Below are 22,115 nucleotides of genomic sequence, written 5' to 3' on the forward strand. Positions count from 1 at the left end.
ACCTGAGTGCTGAGTGAGTGTAGACAGTAGAGGTAGACGCATCTAAAGAATTGATTTCAGATTTTGATTTGTAATGCCTGAAGAATCCCTTTAAAGCACCAAGATATCGAAGCGACCACCACACAACTCGCGATGTCTCTGCCACTTCGATGAAGACGCTTCCATGTTGACTGAGATTCCCCAAAATGAAGTGGATGGGTATTGTTGGGTCTTTGTCTTTGATATTGCTTTGTGTGTGTGTAATTTGTTGTATGCTTGTTTGGTGATGGTAATTAGGCTGCGGCTTGGAATGGCTATGGCTTACAGCAGCTTCGGCTCAATCTTCAAAGATGGAATGAGCCCAACGAATTCATAAAAGGGATTTTTATAAATATTTTATTGGAAAAAATAAATAAGAACTTAATTTTGCTGAAAACTTAATTCTAGCCAATGACTACAACTCCAACTAAAAACATTAACAGAGTTATATATTTTAAAATCTAACGGTTAATTACATGTTCCTTATGTTTTTAACACGCATGTCAAATTTCATATCAATTTGATATTATTTATTATTTGATTTATAAACTTATTTTTTATAGATAATTTTAGACTACAAAAACTTAAAATTTAAACATTTGATTAATGATATAATTAGTAAATTTTTTTTTTTTTTTACTTTTTGGAATATTTGCAAGTATGAAAAATTTGAGAAAGAAAATGTAATCCAATAATGGATATATCAAAATTCACATTAAGTAAAAATATATTGAGTAAAATTGTAGTCATTGACTACAATTAAGTTTGTAGCCAAACTTTGTAAAAAAAAGGTAAATTATAACTTATCGACCTGTGGTTTGGCCGAAATTTAAGTTATCTATCCGTGATTTGAAAATTGATATTTTACCCACTTGAAGTTTGACCTAAATTTAAGCTGTCTATCTGTGATTTGAAATCCCATGATGCAAGCATTCTATTGGATTTTTTGATCTTATTTGAACTTGTATGTTTATGTTTTTTGTGTTTCTAGAGGAAAGCAACATAAAAGTGGAACAAAATTATATATTTAAACTTGTTTTTAATAGATGTGGGTTACGGAATTCTAACTGAGCTAATTTCAGGTGAGTAAAGTGTCAATTTTCAAACCATATGTAGACAACTAAAATTTCGGCCAAACTACAGGTGGATAAGTTGTAATTTGCCAAAAAAAAAAGTTTACTTTTTTTAACATCTTTTTATATTTCTCTTGAAAGTGATATCAAAATTTTCGTAAAATTGTCTATTAACAATATCCTAAAGTTTAGTATTTGTGGGTCACAAATTCTAGCTATAAATTCCACACAAAAATTCTCAACATTCCCTTTTATTTCCCAAAACAACAGTGTAAACACAAAATCTCAAGTTTGGAAAACAAGCAATTTAATATGTTTTACAAGTGTAAATTTGTATTGATGAATTTGTAGTTACAATTCTCTATATTTAGGTTCTTATACAATAAAATAATCCATTGATTCAATCTCCTTAGAAAAGACTTCAATTATGTTGATGTAGTCTTGGCTCGAACACAAGATGTCTGCCACTTAGATTGGAAAGTGGATTGAAAGATCGTTGGAATGAAGTAGCGATGAATCTCGGGCTGTGTGCTTGTTAGATATTTCTTGTTCTTTGTGTTCTTTGTATTCTTCATGGGTTCTTTAAATGTTCTTGATCTTCGAAAATTTGTGGTGAAAGCTCTTCGGAACTTTAGAACTTGAATCTGATGAAGATTAATGGATCAAAGTCTTTGAAGTTTCTGGAGGCTTTGAATGTTCTTCGAATGTTCCTTGTCTTTGAAAATTTGTATAGTGGAAGTTATTTTGGATTTTAGAGGCTTGAATCCGTAGAGATTCACTAATTTTTAGTCTCTTGATATTTATGGAGGCTTTTGAGCTTGATTCCAATGAACTTTGAGATCTAGAAGAATGACTTGAATGATTTCGCTTTGAATGTTCTTAAGATTCGAAGGTTGAAGTTCTTGATATTCTTGGAGGCTTAGGAGTTTGATTCTGGCAAAGCTTTCAGACATCTAAATGCTTTTTAATCCCCTCCATAATTTTCAACATAAAAACATTTAAGTGATTTGGTAAAACCAGGAAGAAGGAAATTAAAAAGGGGAACCAAATTGACCTAAGGCACCCCCCCTTCAAAGAGATGCATAACATTTATAGATCTCAACAAATAATAGAATTCTAAATTTTCATAGCTTTTAGTTCTCTCTCTCCCTCTTTCTCTTTCTCTTGTGCCGTCAGCCCCTCTCCACCACACTTTGTCTCTCTCACCCAAATCCCTCTTCCCTTTTCATCTCTCAAAAAGTCAACTACTACTAGATCATCCCTCTGGCCACAATATACTCTCTTCTATGATTTGTGCTCATTCCCAATAATAATCTAAGGTAAAATCTTCATGACTCACTTTCTAATATCTATGGATATGTATCCTATCTTGTTTGAATTGTTCTTTGATGTTGTGGGTTTTGTTTTGGGAGTTATTTTATTGAGCTTTTTGAGGCATTTGAGACTTGATAAGAGGTTTTAAATTTGAAGACATGAAATCAATGTATTGTTTGATGGCCATGTTAGTCGGGTTTCTTGCGCAATCATATATGAGTTTTTTATTTATGTGGAAAAGGGGTTAATTTACTGAAAGAGGATTTCCTTGCATCTTGAAATGACTATGGCATATATGGGTGTGAGGGTAGTATTAACCATGAATTTGTTTTAGTGATTTGGTTGCGGTAATTATTTATATGAGATTATGAGTTTCATTTCTTGTTATTAATATGTTTTTAACACTAATGCATGAGTTAGAGTAACACTTGAATATGTGATGATGTTAATAGAAAAAGTTTAAGTGCATGTAGTAGTTAAACTTTTATGGTAATTTCTCTAATTGAATTTGTAAGGTTAGGATGATTAGAATGCTAACACGTTCACCTTTAATTTGGTTCAAGGTTCAAAGCACTTGGCACAGTAAGCCTTGGGTGTGGTAGACCTGGATTTTTTGTTGAGGTTGCGTATCTTAGTGAGGATCGTGACTTTGTGTTGATTTATTTAGAGTTTGAGAATATACATATGTATATTTTGAGACACATGATTTGTAGTTTGTATCGTTTGTGAATATGTTACAAAACTTTGTATGCAAATAAGATTTTAGGGACTAATAAGTGTAATCTTTAAACTATTAACTTTTTTACATCTTAAAATACTATTGTCAAAGTATAAAAATGATATTTTACTACTGAGGGATTGGGTAATATGGTGTAGAGCAGATTTACGTGAAAAACCACAAAGAAAATGGGAAGAAAAACCATGGTGGTGCAAGGACTGATTGTCCCTACTACGAGAAGGATTTTATTTGATGAATACCAAGAAGGATACAAGGTATAGCTTTCTAGGACTTCGCTGTTACCCTTTTAAGGACAACTGGTAGTGTTCGGGCCCTTCGGGGCATCATAGGTCAACATTCCGAGGCATGCATATATGTACCCTCCTCCAATGTCCTTTACAGTTATAACAGGAGTACACCTTTGATTTGAACATCTTTGGCATGTTATGAACTTATCCTTTGAAATAGTGCCTACACTTGTAAGGTTGAAATTAATTAACAAGGTGTATTAGCCTTAGTAAACTGCATTTATACCCTAACGATAATACACTATTCCCCTGACTGTCAATGGTACGTTCAGTGCGGTAGGGTCATTTACAGTCACATCTTTTCGCATTGAATGTTCCCTTCACATTAGACCTTTGGCCATTAGGGAGGAAGTAGCCGTTTGGCATGGCGTCCCTGCACTCTCTATATACTACCATAATGTTTCATTCATTAACCTATGTGAACTGCCATGATGCCCACATGGATACAATTTTAGGGTGACTTATGTAAATTGTTTGTTAAGTTATTATTTCATTAACAACTACGTCAATTCCAAATCTTCACAAATACATAAAACATAATTAAGTATAAGACTTACTTGAATCCATTTCGTTAGTTTTCACAAGTTCCACTCTTTAATTAATGAAACTTCTTTATAGGATAGGTTTCTCTCTCTTGGTCCTCTTTGCTATACACGTCAAAATTAGTATTTGTAATGAGAAAAATAATTACTTTTTGCATGAGTAGAGAGAGAACCAATTTCCTTGTACAACTTAATCTCCACTTACCCATCAAAATAGGAGTCTTTTTTTTTTTTTTTTTTTAAAGGATCAAAGTAAGAGTCATTTAATAAACTGCTTTTTTTTTTTTTTTAATTGACCAATTAGATAAAGAGACTTAAGAATATCCAATTATATCTCTATGCAATTTCTAATCGGCAAACCATATATATTTGCATTCACATCCCATTGAAAACCAATCAATTATTTCAAATAATTCTCAAAACCAACAAATCATTTAATTTCTCTATCAAAGTTACAAACTACGGTGAGACGATACCAAGGGGGAAAAGAAGGAAAAAAAAAAAAAAGAGACACAAAGACATCAATTAGTTTAATTAAGAACTAGGAAACTTGGTGAAAACCTTGGTTCCCTCAAAGACGACTTTGGAATGAAAATTTCATTTGTGTTTTTTTAATATCTGATGTGGTTATTTTAATATTTTAATAGCTAACGTATTATAGTCAATATCACCATTTTATAAAATAACTTGCGGCTCTAGTATTACTAAAAATTAATGCTAATGGTTTAACTTTTGTCACAACTTGCCCAAGTGGCGAGTTGTGAGTAAGTGAAAAAAAGTAATAGGTTTATGTGAGTTTACAATTCCACCACTTATAACTCGTTATGTTACATGGGTAAGCTATGACAAAAGTTACGTAATTTGTTGTGGGCCCAACATTGTTAACTTATAAATCACCACTTAATGAATAATTGCAAGAAATTCTTCCAAACTAGTTTAGAAAAAACTAACTCCTATTTTGGATGCTATGAGAGTGAGATGTAAAAAATCCAGCAAATTATTCTATGTTGGTAGCAGGACTAATAGGTAAAATATGGTATGTACGGGTAGATTGATTCGTTGATTGATATGCTGGCACTATGGATACATAACAACCAGGACTTGAGTCGCTTGACTTCAATCTAACAATGATGCTAACCCAGAAACAGAAGGTTAGGAAATCAAATTGATGCAAGTGATTAAGCCATACTAGCAGCGCATTGTCTGAACACTGAAGTCTATTACATTATCTTCTTTCTATTTTTTTGGTCACCAAAATTCAGGTAAAATAACTGATATAGATACAGGATCAGCTCAGACATCTTAAATTTGATTCCTCCATATGGCGATGTCCATTGTTTGCTGGTGACCTGCACTTAAAATTATTGCCCCCAAAAAACCAATAACCACTATTACTTTCTTCTTTTTAGGCCAGACAAATGTCTTAGTTAAAAAACTGACATATCTCTAAGCATTTTGCATGGAAGCATTTGCATATCCATAAGCATTACAAGACAAATTTAGTTCCTAACAAATGAGGAGGATGTACTCAAGCTGGCAATTGAAGCTTTTTGTTGTTCTTCCAGCTGCAACCATAATTTCAAAATTCACATAAAAGATTAGAAGACTCAAAGATGGAATTTGAATCATTAGCATGAACACAACTTTTTGTAAGAGCCGGAGCATTTACCTATGGAAATAATAATAGAAGAAGTCAGCATAAAGCAACGTTTGAACAAGCCCAGCTATCCAAGCTGCAACAACCAAACAAGAAAACTCAACACCAAATTATGGGAAAAAACAATAATCAAGACACCCACATAAAAGGAGTTCAAAATTTCAACTATTAGCTACTTAATAATACACTATATATATATGGTTATCAGTTTTGAACGTAATTATATTCAAGAAGTTATAACAAATTCTAGCCCTATGGATAAAAGAGGTTTTAAAATCTCAAAATGTGGTCTTGGACCTCAAAGCATTAGGCTTAATTCTATTTCTACAGCCACTTCCCAAGAAAAAGGTGTAAAATACACCACCATCCCTTGAGATTTCATGAAATGACACTCCTCCCCTTGGGATTTGCTTATATGACAGATAAATCTATGTCTAACTTTCCTAACGGAGTTTTTTATTTTATTTTTAAAGGTTCCAACCCAAACTATGAATGAAATGACACTCCCCGCTTGAGATTTGTACAAAAGACACTCCTCCTTGAGGTTTGTACAAATGAGTAGCAATCTTGTTTTAAAATGAAAGATTCAGGGAAGTAACAATGTGGAAGGATATGAATTTATCTGTTGCATTCATACAAAACTCAATGAAGAATGTCATTTACACAATCTTTTTGGGAAAAGTGACATTTTGATAAGTCTAAAGGGAGATTAGTATAGTTTACCCAAAAATGAAAAGTTAGACCAAATTGCAAAACTGTAATGAAAAATCAAACATGACATTAAATTAGCAGAAACACAGGCAATAAAGGGTGGCAAATTAAACCAAAGTAAATATTGATCATATGCATATTATTATACGGGTGATGTTCACATATGGACCCATAAACTATGTCAAAGGCACTATTATGCAGAAATGGTTCAACATGAGAGATACTTCCTGCAACGACAGCGTGAGCAACACACTGCAGGAGTGCTATCATGCTATTCATATTTTCCTTTTTTATTGGAAGCAGCACTGTTAGCAACTGCCTCTAAGAACATCACCCACTGTAAAAATTATAATCAGTAATTCTACCAGAGAAAAAAAAAAAAAAAAAAAACGACAGGGAGCCGTGTTTATATAACAGTTCACAATTCCAAGTGTACATAAAAGGAGGCACTAATGTACATGTCTTCATTAAATACACCAGATAGAGATATATGCACATACTGTATTGCTATGTTATGAATGTGTATTACATATGCATACACATACACATATACATATATTCTTTTTTTATAATTAAATAAAATTTATTGCAAAAAAGACATAGAGATTTGTATGTGTATGTGTATGTGTATGTGTATGAATGCATCTGACTAACATGCATACACAAAACACAAGCTAACCTGCATTATGAGAGAAAAATATGAGAGAGAGAGAGAGAGAGAGAGAGAGTGTCATACGTATCCAATGGACATAGTGTGGCTCAGTGAAGTAGCGATAAATCCAGTTGAGAATGTATAATGCTCGGTAAGCACTGCATTAAGATGGACAGAAATTGAATGATCAAAAGCAGATTTTATTTTCTTGGCACATAAATCAAGGATGCAACAACTTGGTCAAATTAGCACATAACATGTACACCTATATAACTGCACCAATTGTAAGGCAATCCTATAAGAGTAGGATCTTTTTGGTTTTGGCATTCAAACATTACACCTAAGAAGAGGCAACTTAGAGAGACAGACAGACAGACAGACCAACAGAGAAGGAAACAACATTAAAGACTACAACAGAAAAAAATAAATAAATAAATCGTGAAGCCAATTACTACATATCATCTTATATAACATCTGCCCTTTCACTATAACATCTCTTCCAGATGCTGCAGGAAAATCATGACTTAAAAAATGGTAATTAAGAAAAATACATGAAGCAATTTTTCTTTGAAAAAAAAAAAAAAAACTGATATTGTAACATTTGGTGGAAATTTAATTTAGAAGGATCAAAAGTTTGAATATTCACTGGAATTAACCCGAATATGGTGGACTAACTTATGCGAGTTTTCTTTTGGAGTTCTTCAAACTGGTAAATTTAATCTCAAGCTATCATAGATGCTATCCATTTGTAGTACCATTGTGTCAATCACAGATTTCTTTCTTACATAACACTTGTACTTCTTCTCCTCTTGCTATTAATATGAATGAATATGATCTACCTGAGGAAATCTACATAACCTTCCTAGTAAGCTTCAAGAATTCGTCCTAAAATGAGATCCACAGTACTTACATGCAAACTATGGTCCACATATGAAATTTACAATTGGGAGGATTGTTATGGAAAAGATGAGCGGAGTTTCTTTTCAAGAATAGTTTAATTTTATAATTTAATATAGCTTTCTTTTCTTACAAAACTTTGCATTTATCAAGTTAAAACTGTTTTTTGTTTTTTATATAGGTAATAAGAGTATTATTAAACAAACTGTAAAACTGAAGAAAGCAAATACAAGGTGTTCATGATGGTGAGCACAAGAAAAAGCAACAAAACAACAAACAGCAACAAACAACAATGAAAAAACTTAAGGTGCAATACTAAGAGAAGAAAGAAACTCAATGATGGAAGAACAATTCGAGAAGCCCCAACACCTAGACCAATCAAACAAAGTCTTCTGGCATAGAGATTGTAATTGAACCAAGGATTTCTCAGTATCCTCAAAAGAGCACAGATTTCTTTCCATCCAAACAATCCACATAAAATTGTACTCATACAACCAAATGTTTCCATTCCACCAGTGAAATATTGAAAATTTTAAGAGTATAGAAAATAGGGATTCACCTAAATTTACCCAGAATAGTTAAAAATGGAAGGTGCCCTCAAGGCACCACGATTCTATAATCTATACACCATAGGTGCAAGGCACCATCCTCCGTGCTTGAGTGGTGCAACCGTTGAAATTCATTTGGAACCATAAAAGCAGAAAAACAAAATCTATTTTGAATTCTGTGGAAGCACATTAAAACTAAAATTAAAAAAAAAAAAAAATTAGAGGAAAAACAACAAACAAACACAGGCATGCATTGTCACCCAGTGATAAACCAGCACTGATATTTTACATGGTTCTAAAGATAGTCAAGTAGCTTGAAATTATACTATACTACAATGAAGAAAAATGAATAAGACAAAAATCTAAACTGTTATCACTGCTTCATAAATTGAATTAAAGAAATAGCATACCCAAGAAGAAATACATATTGCCCTGTCAAGTTGTCAATATTTCTAGTTCTTTGTAACAGTATGAGCTGAGGAAGTATGGCCACGGCTTCTAAATATAAAGAAAATGTCCACATGACCTGATCCATTTTAATGTGAAGTACATTAGAAAGAAAATGAGGGAATTGAAGACAACCATCTTCTGTCAAAAAGCTTGTTTAAAAGATGTAAAGATGGTATAGGAGCTTGAAACTATAGCTATGATTTGCACAATGTTATAAAAAATATAACTAAACTAAGATGCAAGCATACCTCCTTAAAGGTGAACTTCTCATTGATAACTAGTGCAAAGAATAAGCAAGGCAGTACAAGGAAATAATGGCGGAAGGTATCTTGGTCTTTATCATAGGACCTACGAACAATTTTGTGGCGCCTCATGTACCAAACAATTGAAAATGAGCTCCCCAAGAATATTAACTTCATGATGGTATTATAAAAAGATATATAGTCCGTAAAAATATCCAAGTAGCGGGTAGCAAAAACTAGGGCATAGAGTTCTTGTGTCTTCAAAGAAATACCTGCATATAATGAAGCACATCAAAGGTAAAATAAACTCCAGCATATTTCAAAAGATAAAAAAGAGTTCGGTTTTAATCAGAAGATCCTAAACAAGAAATTTACATAATTAAACCAAAAATCATGCAGAGAACAGATAAAGAACTTAATATGAATCTAATGCCACTATAGATTTTAATATGTGAAGGAGGTATCCTCCCCATACATGTGCTTTTAAATATACAAAAAGAAAAGAATTCACACCAAAAAAAGAAAAAGAAAAAGAAATACTTTTTAACTAACAACTACAAGAAGAGTGGTTTTGGAGATGGATGATGTGCACCTGACTCAGACTTTTCTTAGCCATATAAAAGCAAAAATCTCTATTATGAAGTTACACCACTCTAACTGCTCTACCAAAAATTTAACACAATGATTTTTACATGCAGCCTGCGAGGAGGTAGTGAATCATGTAAATGTGATCCATATGCATTTTCACTTCTAATGTTGGGACCAGTGGTGATCTCCAAAAACAAAGAAATCATCTTCCCAATGAAACTTAGGGAGTGTTTGTCAAAATTTAGGGGTAAGAAGACCCAAATGGGATTCACAAAAAACTGTGATACCAATTTTGAAAGGACCATGTACAGGAATCAAAAGACCCCCAAAGTCCTAGAGACCAATTCATTTTTTTCCCTCACTCAAGCTACAATCCCTAAATATTTATAAGACATATTTATAACATAGGTGCAACTTTGGCAGGAACTTTAACCATGGACAGCTTGTAGACCACAATGTTCAATGAGAAAGATTACATAACAGTGAACCTACCACCTAAGAGAAGCATAGCCTCTCTTCTCTTTCAAAAGGCTAATTTCTTACTTGCCAACAAAGGCAAGATGATTCCCTCCTATGGAGGATAGAATTGTCTTAAAATTTATTTTTCTTAAACTATATAGAAAATTTTCTTTTCTTGAATTTCACTTAATCAAAAGTAATTCTTCAGATCACTTCATTTGGTGTTCCCAAACAGATAACAGATCAGAGAAAGTGAATGCTAAACCTTCGTTTTTTTTTTTTTTTTTTTTTAAATCACTCCTGATTAAAAGAAAAGGGAAACTAAAGTACAAGCACAGTACCGAAAAGGATCCTGTAAACTGGATATTTAGAATGCCCACAAGCATGTAAAACTGGGACTGTCTATTATTTGTGTTGAATAAGATGGGATTTGGTGAAAGACGGAGAAGCTGGATCCATTCATGTATTTCAATGATGAGATATCTAGTTCTGGTAAATGGCTAACGGCTAACCTTCAAGATTATTATTGTAGAAGATTTAACTTGATTCATGGTTCATATTATTTGCCTTATTATGTTTTTGTAGAAAGCCGCATAAAAGAGATGGGAAATACACTTGACATTGTATTTATAAACCTAATAATATTTTGGGAAGAATAAATATTTCTTATGAGATTCCTAGGAATAACATATATGAGGATTTCACATTCCAAGGAATCTTATCAAATTCCTAATCAAATCAAACATGGGCTACTTACATTCCCGGGCATCCAAGGGGCACATTAGATTCCCCGAACTAATCACTTTGTAAGTTCCATCTAGTGGATTGGTATACAATTTTCTCTTCCTTTACAAATGGTGGTTTGGTGATAAGGAAGGTGGGTAATTTAATAGAGCTTTGTTGAGCACATGGTTATGGCTTTGTATAGAGAAAAAAAAAATCTAATTTGTTTGAAATATGGGAACAAGGGGGGACATTGTACAACAAAGGAATCAAGCTTTGTTGGGCACATGGTTATGGTTGTATGGGGAGAAGAAAAATCAGCTATGGAGATGGATTATTTGTTTGACATGTGACAAAGAGTGGGGACATTAGACAACAAAGGTAGGCAGAACAACTACTTATCAAAAAAAAAAAAAAAAAAAGAACAACTATGGTTTTCGTCTATGGAGGAGTGTCAATGCTGGTTGGGAGAGATTTGCGAGCTATGTTCAATACATGATTGAAGATGGTTGCAGTACAGTTTTGGCATGATGTTTATCGTCAGGACTCAACCTTCGAAGGTGCTATATCCGGATTTGTAATCTTTAGCAGTGGAGAATTATGTTTGTATTTTTCCTACTTGGAGATCTTGAGTGTGGGAGAGATATGTTCATAGAATATTTGTTTTGTATGTGTCTAATGATTGAGAACTGGAATTAGTTTATTTGTGCTTTGATACCTTGTATTCCAACATCCCCAAGAGGTACGGGCCCTGATCAGTTGAGACGGAGAATAAGCATTAATGGTAAGTTTGAAATGCATTCCTATTACGAGGCTTTAAAAGGCTCCAACGGAGTGGTTTTTCCATGGAGAAGTGTATGGGAATACAATGATCACTATGTCTAATGTAGGTGATTTGAAGGGAGAGGGATATTTGCTCTTATGTTTCTGCGGAACTTTCAGATATGGAGTTGAAAATTTGTTCTTGTGAGTGTTATTTGAGTGGTCTTGTGCTCTTGGAAATAGTGAAGAGCATTCTATTGTAATTTGCATAGGCTCTCTTTCTTTTAGAGCCTAACTTTTTTTTCTGTTTTTATCTTTTAGGAAAGCTTAAGTCTAGCCTTTTTTTTTTCTCAATAAAATTTATTATTTATCAACAGAAAAGAATTCTGTAAAAGGAATAACCTTTAACCTAATACTAAAAGATCCAAAAATATCTCAAGAATGTGGATACAGCACAAATTAACCATTGAAAGAAAGATCTTAGATACTTAAGCTTAGGTTTATTCCATTGCAGCTTAAAAGTTTAGCTATTCCTTTCCCTCCAAACATACCACACAACACAAAGAAGTAAAGCATTTAATTATCAGGTAGAACTCATGATAATTCTAATATCCCAGCATAATTGTAAATGTATAGATAATGCCAATGAAGACCTTGAATTGCCTTGTTAGCTGATTATGATTTAATTATTATGTTTCATGGTGTTTATTAGCTACTGATCAGATTTAATTTATTTTATGTATATTTCAAGTGTCAAGGATATTTCTGCAATTTTCTGATTATGGACATGGCTACACTTTTGGCCTGTTATGTATCATTTTGGGTTTTCAAGATTGCCTAAATTATTTATCAAAAAAAAAAAAGATTTCCTTTAAGCATTCTGTGAAATGTAACCCCGTCACAGGTGAGATGATGCAAACCTAAGTGTGATGCTTGTGTTTATTTATTGCTTCTCCTTTTCATTTTCCTTTCAATTTTCTAGCAAGTTCCCAGCAAATTCTAGCCAAGATAATATCCAAAACTTGCACAAACTATTTTCAAAAATCTTAATCTTTAAAAGTATATTAGCATAAGCCACCCCTACCTCAATAAAACCACCACAAGAAGCCAAAAAACTAATCCTGGTTACAGTTCTCGGCCCAGGAACAGCCACCCAAACCCTAAAGTTTTCCACTTTGTTTCATCTCCAAATCCTACCCTTCCCTTACACCATTAGAAACCCTATATTCCCTAATAGTTTCCATCTCTTGCCCAATAAAGCCCTAGCCCCATATATCCAAAAACCCTACAAAGTTCTGATGCCAAATAATCCTAGCTAAGATAAAGGTCCTTCATTGCTACTGTCCTAGGTCACAGTGTTAATACTAGATTCGATGAAATTCTTAAATGGTTGAATCTGAGCTCAGTCCTTTTTTTTTTTTCAGTTGTTAAGTTACACACACACCCAATACATGTTGAACCCACCACCTCACCCTCCACCTAAAACTTATAAGGGGAGGAGGAGCCAACTGACCTAGAGCTCATTGGCTCGAAATCAATCATGTTCAGACTGATCCTCAAAGCTAAGTTAGAGTTGAATGGTTAAAGCTAATTTGGTAATGTTAGAGAGTGAATTTGTTAATGGTATTTATGATAATCCTTAAAGAGTGGCCATTTGGTTCATGGAATCCACAAACCAACCGGCCCCTAAGGGAGGGGCAACATAAATATTACAATAAGTCTACTGTAGATACACAACTTTTTGACAGATATTGAGGTAGCAAGTTGAGATTGGTGCAAAATAATAGTGATGCCAGTAGTAGCGATCTCTGACATTGCAGTAATCACAATTTGTCACCTCAAAAGATGTGAAAATTTGTTGTGTCTGTAACATTATTGTAAATCTTAACAGCATGTTGCATTCAAACGAATCTCAATCTCCCCTCTCTCCAAAAATACGAAAAAAAACCCAGAAACCCAGTACATAAAAACGTAAATTTCAACAACCCCAGAAGTTTGTGTCGGATCCGGTCCAAAATGGATCAGATTTGAACAAAAATTTAGCTCTCAGTGCTGCAAGTTCAATTACATTAGAGCACAAAAAACACATTTGCAACATTACCCAGAAATGAGAACTGAGAGACAAGCAATCCAAAAATACAGAGACAATTTATAATATAGATTAAAAAAAGGAGAGAGTGGTACCAGCGCAAGATTTGATGGTGTGGATCTTGAGGAGCAAGACGAGGACGCTGGCCAAATGGGTCATATCACCAGATAATCTGAATATATTCATCTTCACTTCTTTGCGTTTGGGTTCTTCTTCCTCAGATTAACTGCTTTCGTCTCACAGAGATAACAGAGAGATTCGAGCTTGGTTAGAGCTCTCTGGTTGTTGGTTTTTTTTTTTTTTTAATTAAAAATAAATTGAAGAAGAGAATAACTGGATTTTTGTTTTCAATAAGGAAAGAAGGTAGGGAAAGTGAGTTAGATCTAGGAAGCAAAGGACGTCGGTTACTCAGTTACCCATGATGTCATTGTTTGAATTGAATTGGTTCTTTCTAGTTTCTACTCAATTAGAATTTTTTTTTAAATTTATTTATTATTATTATACTTACCTTCATTCTAGTTGAAAAAGATATTTAATTATTCTAAAATGTAAACTATTTACATTAATTTTCTCTAAATAACTAAGAAAAGATTTTAAAATTTTACAAAAGAAACGCTTTAAGAAATAGTTTGTATTTTAAGAAATATGAGTGTTTTTATTTTGTATTTGAGAAGAGATGGTCACAATAATGATAAACCTCGTAGGAGGTCAATGCAATGTTCTTTTTGTTGAGAAATATCAATGCAATGTTCTTAAAAGTTAATTCTATAATTTATATGTATCTATTCTTCTATACCACATATAAAAGAATTTTTGGTTTGATTTTTAACATTTTACTTACTAAAATACCCTCACATAAATTCTTAAACTTTCCAAAATACCTCTATCTTTTAGTTAAATAATTTTAAATTAAAAAACACAAATTGATTAAAAGAGTAATTTACTGTTCCTAAATTTTAGGTTTTTTTCATTTATTTTCTCCATTCGACCTATAACTTATGATATTATTTCTATATCATTTTTAAATATTATTCCACTTTATATTACTTCTTTCTTTTATATAAAAAATTACACACAGTTATTTACATATTACTTTTAAACATTATAACACTAAACCATAAATAAATAAATAAAAAAACATTATTGCAAGCGCAAAGCACATATGACGAGTCCAATAAATAATTGAAATAGTATTGTTTAAAAAAAAACCAAAATTGAAATATAATTTGACTAATTGCACTTTTGCCCCTTAACTATAAGGTAGACTTCAATCCGTCCTAAATCTTAAAATGTGGCAATATCCCCTCTAAGTAACACAAAATTCTAACTTTTCCTTTGCCTCATTTACTCATCAACCAAACATAAAATTAGGTAGAAAGAACCAAAATTGGCCAATTAGGTTATCCAATTGTGCAAAAGGCTAAAATGCATGAGTAAAAACCAACTTTCTCAAAGCCTTCAATGTCCTTATTGAGAGTTAATCAAATCATTTTACATAACACATAATCAAAAACAAAATTGAATTATGAATTTTCTAGATTGGAAAATGAGATTTTGATGAGAGAGAGAGAGAGAGTTTGTGTGTGTGTGTGTGTGTGGTGTGTGTGTGTGTGTGTGTGTGTGTGTGTGTGTTGTTGTCTCATTGATCCCATCTCCATTGCCAGTCAATCCTCCCACATCAATCGAATCCCCACCATCCAAAGTGCTAGCCTCATCCCACGACATCATCGTTACAAATAAATGTGCCATCTTTGGGTTCCTAATTGTGAATGTCCTAATAAGCTCTCGTTATAGACACCTTATTTTATATATGTAAACAACCTTTAATCTCTGAGCCCAATGATGAGATTCAAATATGTCAACTAAGATTAATTGAAGTGTTCTCAATAGTTCAAAGGTAATTACAGCTCAAAAGTGCTCAAAATCACTTTGAAAATAATGTTAAAAAATAACATTTGCTCACTATTTTGACCATAACTTTTTAATCCCAAATAATTTTTGAATGAGGCTTTTTAGACATCTTATGCTTCAATTTTGCCCAACTAGGATTTAAAATGAGTAAGTTATGACCATTCAAAGTCAGGGTATCAGTGTAGTTAAATTTCAAGGATCTTGGTGAGTCTACGTACACGACTTTGGCGCTATGTATGCAGCCTCACTTCTAGAACCCTTATTTTCCATATTTATGCCCCCAACACTTAAATATTTAGGTGGTGGTGCCTCACAAACCTTTAGGGATGTCTGAAAATCCTCCAAAAGGCTCTAAAACCCTAGTTGACTCCTATATATGCCTCCATTCCAAAAAACCTAAATATAGAGAGTTTCTTTTAGCCACCATGCTTTCTAAAAATCATATTTCCCTTCTCTAATCTCTCTCACCAGCATACTTGCACAATTTTAAGTATTCAAAAACCTCTCTCTAGTAGTCACATAAGATAGAAACTATTTTTTAATTTCATTTTCAAAAACGTTTTTCAAATTAGTTTGTTCTTGCATTGTGATTACTAAGTTCTATTGTGTTCTCTTCTCTCAATTTAATCTCTGTGTTGTAGGTGTTGGGTTAAGATAGTTTGACCTCAGTTAATTAATTCAATTACTCAAGTTGATTAATTAAGTCAAATTACATGCAAATCATGGAGGCACCAACAAATTACCAAATAACTAATATGCAGCAGAAAATAAATAACTCGGTGATTTTTTAACGAATGGGGAAAACCTCTCTCAAGGTAAAAACCCCACTAGGTGAATTTAAGGTCACCACTCCCAAGAATCCACTAATCAACAATCAAGCGGTTACAGGTATAAGGAATCTTACTACTACCCTGGGCTATCCTGAAATACTAACCTACAGTTAAACCTTCGCTCCAATACCCAATTGAATTTGATATTGTAGTAGGTTTCTTTCTTTTGTTGCACAAATCTTCAATTTGTGACCAACTCCTTTGCACAAATCCTAATACGTGACTAACTCCAATAATTTGAATGATTGTAGTTGGCTACAAAGTTCTTTACTTCATAAACGATGAAGATCAGGAAGTACTTGGTTACAAAACCTTATGACATATAAACGCAGTAGCTTTGCATAGAGAAAATTAAAACTCTTGGTCTCTGTATCTGTATATGATGACTTTTAAAATAAGCCTTATATATGTCTAGGGTTGTGAGATAATAAGCACTAAACAAATACATCAACATGGCTGAATTTCAAATCTGGAAATTTTGAAATCGTAGTTCTCGATGGATTAAGCTTGTGTTGAGTTATGTGTCGAGCTTCCCATTAATTCTCGATAGCAGCTATCTGTCGAGCTTTGGTAAAACAACTTTTCTTCACTTGTTTCTTGGATCAATCTTCATGTTTTTAATACTTCCACTTGATATGTATCAAACCCAACTTAAATCTACCCAATTACAAAGAAAGTGCATTTTGTCAAAAGATTAGCCAATTACATAGAAAATATGACCCTAACAATAGGCACTAAGGGGTTTGTTTAAAAAAATTCTAAACTCATGAACCTAAGTAAGTTGAGTATTCTTTCAATGATCTCTTTCTTTGCTTAATAGGATTCACATGAGTTTCTTGATTTAGTTCATTTAAATTCTTATGTTTGATTTGTTCGATAGTTTTTAACTTTTTTGATATGTATTAATCCAATCTTGGATTGATTATTATATGTTCTTATTTTTCTTGTGCATTTATTTCATTATTGTGTTATATCAATAATGTAGTTTATTTTATATTTATGTTAATTTGTTTTATTGTCTGAACGTGTAAACTACAAGTTTTGTGTTAGGATGCGTATGCATCATCAATCTTAACCCAAGGTCACGCATGTGTACGTATCCCAAACCCAAATTAGGCAAAAAGTCATGTTTTTATTAAATTGATTCTTTTCCTATGTGTTTTGTGATCTGTTTGGCTTTGAATATGTAGGATTAGAATATAGTTAATGATTTGTCATGGTTTTCTCTCTTAATTATTCCATGTTTAATGTGATTTAAATATGTTTAGAATAAAATTGCTTTTGTCAACGCATGCTTATTAGGTTTGATTTAATTAATTGACTTTCCATGTCTAATAATATTTGTTTGATTTGGTTTTAAACTTTAAAGTGTTTCCTTCAATTGTTGTGATGTAATCTTTGACATGTTGTATGTGTTCTTTTTTAATAATGTATAGGGGTTGATTGAAGTGTACCCCATAGTTAGGGGATAATGCATTTAACTCAATAGTAGTATTATTTATTGTCCACTTTTCTATAAATACGAAAAATAACCATATTATCTTATTAAAAATAATTAAATAATAAGATATATTAAGGATATGAAGCTATTTAGAATTTTAAATTCAAAATTTGCCAACAATGATATGCTTTTAATAAGAAAAAATAAGGATACGATGTCCTGATAATGATCCACTTCTAATCCATAACTTCCAGGATCCTCATTGAGTCACTAAACTAGTAGCAGTGTGGTACCTCAAAGGCTCAAACTAAAGAAGTTCCATTGGTGGATAGACCTTGCAAATACCTTACTTAAACTCTAACACTACTTTTGAGGAGCCATTCAGTAGTATGTACAAAAATGAAGGGAATGCATAGACCAAGTTCAGTCTCTGATGACTTGAGAAAGAGATAGTTCTAATCTTCCATCGATGCCTTTAAGCGACCACAGTATGAGAATATGGTTGGGAATCAAGTCCATTTTTTCGTTAACATGATACAGGTACTAATAGGAGAAAGGATAGAATTGAAGACGGTATCAAATGAAAGAGAATTACCGACATAATAAAATTGATGACCCTTTTGAGTGAAGATTAAAGAAGAAAGATTAAGTACCTATGGTCTTGGAAGGACAAAGGGAAGGACCAATCTCCAATGCCAGACTACGTGTGCATTTGGATAGCACGTTTCCAGCGTGCAATCCAGCGTTTGCACTTTTGGCTGGGTCCCACGGCACTTTTCACGACCCAGCCAAAAATGCAAAACGTACATACCAATGCATTTTTGGATTCCACGGCATAATTCACATCTTTAACAATTATTTTGCTACAGTATTTTAAGTAATAAATTTTCAGTTTTCAACAAATAAACAGTATCCAAATACACATAGTAGTACAAGCACTGCCCAACAATCCTACACCTCTGCAGCTGGAATGTACCTAATCCTATTGCAAAAAACAGACTTATTGCACCACAAATCTTGAGGATGAAAGAAGGCTACCTTCCAATAGACAAAAATCTAAGAAAGACTTGCAAATTCCACTATAGTGTCCTTGTGCACTGCTTAATCCTTAGAAGGTTGCTAGCAACTAAGGCATAAGCTCCAAGATTTGATTGACCACAAGATTCTGAATCTAAAGTTTTAAGAAGCAAAGACGCCTATGGTGTGTTTGGATGACATAATTTGGGCATTTGGATTTGAATTTGAGTAATTAAAATCCAAATAGCTTGTTTGGAACATTTAAAAAAGGTCAAGGATTTGGATTTCACAAATCCACTAAGGACTTTAAACTTTTAAAGTGCTTAAATTTGAAATAACTCTTAAAATCAAAATCCCTTGATTTCAAATCCAAATTCCCAAACACAAGCTAATGTTTTAGCAAATCCATTGCCTAGACATGATGGTGCCGTAAACATGATGGAGGTAGAAACGCCTAATGTGGGACCTAGGTTTTGCATCAATTTTCATTAAAAAAAAAAAAAAATTCTATATTTGGGCTTTTATTACTATTATCTATAGAGTAATTCTTAAGTACTCTTGGAACACAAAGAATGATGCTCCCTCCTCTCACATTCATAATAGGGTCTATTCATTAAATTTATGGTGGGATCTATTATCAATATAAAATGAGGGAGTACCATTTTTCCATGCTCTAGGAGTACTTAAGAATTTTCCTTAGCTACATATGTGATATTAAAGTTTTAAAAAAATATTTTTGGCAATCTTCAATGCTTTGTTTAGCTTATACTTACTCTTTTTGGTGTCTTTATTGTGGAACGATGGCTTAAGTTATTGGTATACAAAATAAAGTGTCTACAACTCAAAATGACATATTTTTTAATAGAATTTTTTTTTGTTGCATTGAGCTTATATATGACATTTAACGACTATGCCATCGACATGTATAAACAAAAATGCCCAAATCAAAACATTATATAATGTTAGACATTGAATCTAAAATTTTAAACATAAGGGGGTAAAAAATCAATATATCTCCAAACTTTAAGAGGTAATTTAGAATTTAGTCCGACTACTTATATTATATACAAATCACTGGCATTATATAGGCTTGATTTCTATTTTATGAGGATAAGTATGCAGTCAGGAGTGGCAAAGCTCATATTATTCGAAATAAATGCAACCACCATAAAGATTGTGACATATCATGAACATGGTATTTTCTCATGACTATCAGTGATAAGATTTCAATATTTATGTCCCCCATCATTAAAAATCAAATGACCACTGTCGTGACCAAAGTACACTCTCTTATATTATCATTTTTATAATTTTATTTTTTATTTTTTTTATCAATGATATATAAATCCATGTATCTTCTACAATGCATTGAAGTGAAATTGTTTAGATTTTTCTACTTTTTTATTTTATTGGGTAATCAGAATATTTTTCATTTTTATTTTTTGATTTTTTTTTGCATACCTTTTCTAACGCTCCCATGCCCAACTCCACCCACTCCAAAGACACGTTAACTCAATAGAGAAATTTCAGGTGTCTAATTAAATTTAAAATTATTACCCCATTCACATTGCACCTAAAAAAAGTCAGTACGAGCGCCTAATTCATAAGGAATAGTCATATCATATAATAACTTCTGCATTCTAGACCAACCCAAAAGATGTCCTGCCTGCGTGGGACCGTATGACTTTCACAGCTCCCTCTCTTTTATTGGAGGATTTTACTTTCGCACTAAAAGAATCATGTGGTACGAGTTAACTTAATCGGTCAAATTTATTTTTGTTGAATAAAATGGACAAAATAAGTAAATATCTTTAATTTTAAAATTATGTAGCAAAATACTTCTCTTTTCAAAGTATTTAGCAAATTTTTTATTTTTTTATTTTTAGATTTCGATTTTAACAAAATTGAGTTGTAAGTGGAAGTCGGCATATTTTGCCACTTAAAATTTTTTGAAAATTTAAGTAGAACTTGACATTAGTAATGTCAAGTTATACTTAAGAATACACATAGAACTCGATTTTGAAGATATCGAGGTTTATACAACTCAATTTTGTTAAAATTGAGTTCTAAAATAAGGGCATTTTGCTAGATACTCTAGAAAGAGTGGTATTTTGCTATATAGTTTTAAAATTAAGGGTATTTATCTATTTTGCCTCGAATAAAAGCAATGATGTTCAAACCATGCCTGCACTATCATGAAGAAAATGCAATAAAATAAATTTATATTCTATCTTTTAATCTTTATAATTTGTTATTATAAAAAGCATGTAAATAATGACTATTAGGTATCTAAGAAGAGCATGTAATCCACCAAGTGTACTGAATAATTACTCTTATAAATTGCTTATTTTGTATGCCAAATACAAGAAAAGTGTGTGTCCTTCGATATTACTTGGAATTTTATTTTTTTAAACAAACTTTGGATCCAATGAGCTTAGTTTAAATTGCTAACGAATATAAAAGAATCCATTTGTGATTGCTCTCAGAAGTAGAGTTTTAAATTGCTAACGAATACAAAATATAATAGTATTTTTTTTTTCTAAAGAAAGGCAAGTTGATTATAAAAGTTCTTTACATTATAATTTAAAAACAAATTAATGGCCAAATTTTATTATACCCCCAGGGTATTTGTTAATAGACAATTTTAAGAAAATTTTGATGCTATTTTTATGGAAAATATAAAAATTTGTAGAAAAAATTAATTGCCTTTTTATTTTTCCATAAAAAATTTCTAAAATTATTTAAAAAAAAAAAACTTTTAAAGCATCTGTTAACTTTTCTCGTTTTATTGTTGTTGTTGGGTAAGCATTGGTATCATTTCGGGAAAAAAAAAATAGTGAATAGACAAGTATATTTATGTCATTTACTAAGTTGAACTTGTGCACTAAACAACCCTAATGCTAAAACTCAGAATTCCAACTTTAGTTCAAAAATGAAAAGGAAAAAAAAGAAGAAAAAAATCTACAGTATTTAGCAAGATTGTCAAACAAATGGCAAATTTTGTTGAAAATGTTTAATTGTATGTTTAGAGGAATGGAGGGAGAGGAGAGTAGAGAGGAGAGGAATAGTTATCTCTTTATCTTGGTTTTGGACATTTTAAAAATTAAGTGGGTAAAGAGGAATAGATATCTTTAGATCTCAATTTGTTTAGGGCAGGTTTGATAA

At 32.3% G+C, this 22,115-nt stretch overlaps 1 protein-coding gene across 1 annotated transcript; it reads right to left on the reverse strand.

Annotated features, from left to right (window-relative positions):
* Positions 1–5,107: 5,107 nt before the first annotated feature.
* LOC126699182 (ER lumen protein-retaining receptor) lies at positions 5,108–14,181 on the reverse strand. The gene is made up of 6 exons (XM_050396849.1): positions 13,847–14,181; positions 9,137–9,402; positions 8,849–8,964; positions 7,078–7,151; positions 5,643–5,706; positions 5,108–5,538 (listed from the first exon to the last, which is right to left on the reverse strand). Exons 1-6 carry the CDS (start codon positions 13,935–13,937, stop codon positions 5,502–5,504), a joined length of 648 nt encoding a protein of 215 aa, XP_050252806.1. The 5' UTR covers positions 13,938–14,181; the 3' UTR covers positions 5,108–5,501.
* Positions 14,182–22,115: the final 7,934 nt, after the last annotated feature.

The sequence above is a fragment of the Quercus robur genome, chromosome 9, assembly GCF_932294415.1.
Source record: "Quercus robur chromosome 9, dhQueRobu3.1, whole genome shotgun sequence".
Lineage (NCBI taxonomy): Eukaryota > Viridiplantae > Streptophyta > Magnoliopsida > Fagales > Fagaceae > Quercus > Quercus robur.

Bases quoted from the DNA above. Each gene is read 5' to 3' on its own strand.
- LOC126699182 (XM_050396849.1), bottom strand. From the start codon at position 13,937: ATGAATATATTCAGATTATCTGGTGATATGACCCATTTGGCCAGCGTC. The intron at 9,403-13,846 runs GTACCACTCTCT...CATTATATGCAG, and splicing joins CACCATCAAATCTTGCGCTG to GTATTTCTTTGAAGACACAA. The intron at 5,539-5,642 runs GTAAATGCTCCG...TTATGGTTGCAG, and splicing joins TTCTATTATTATTTCCATAG to CTGGAAGAACAACAAAAAGC.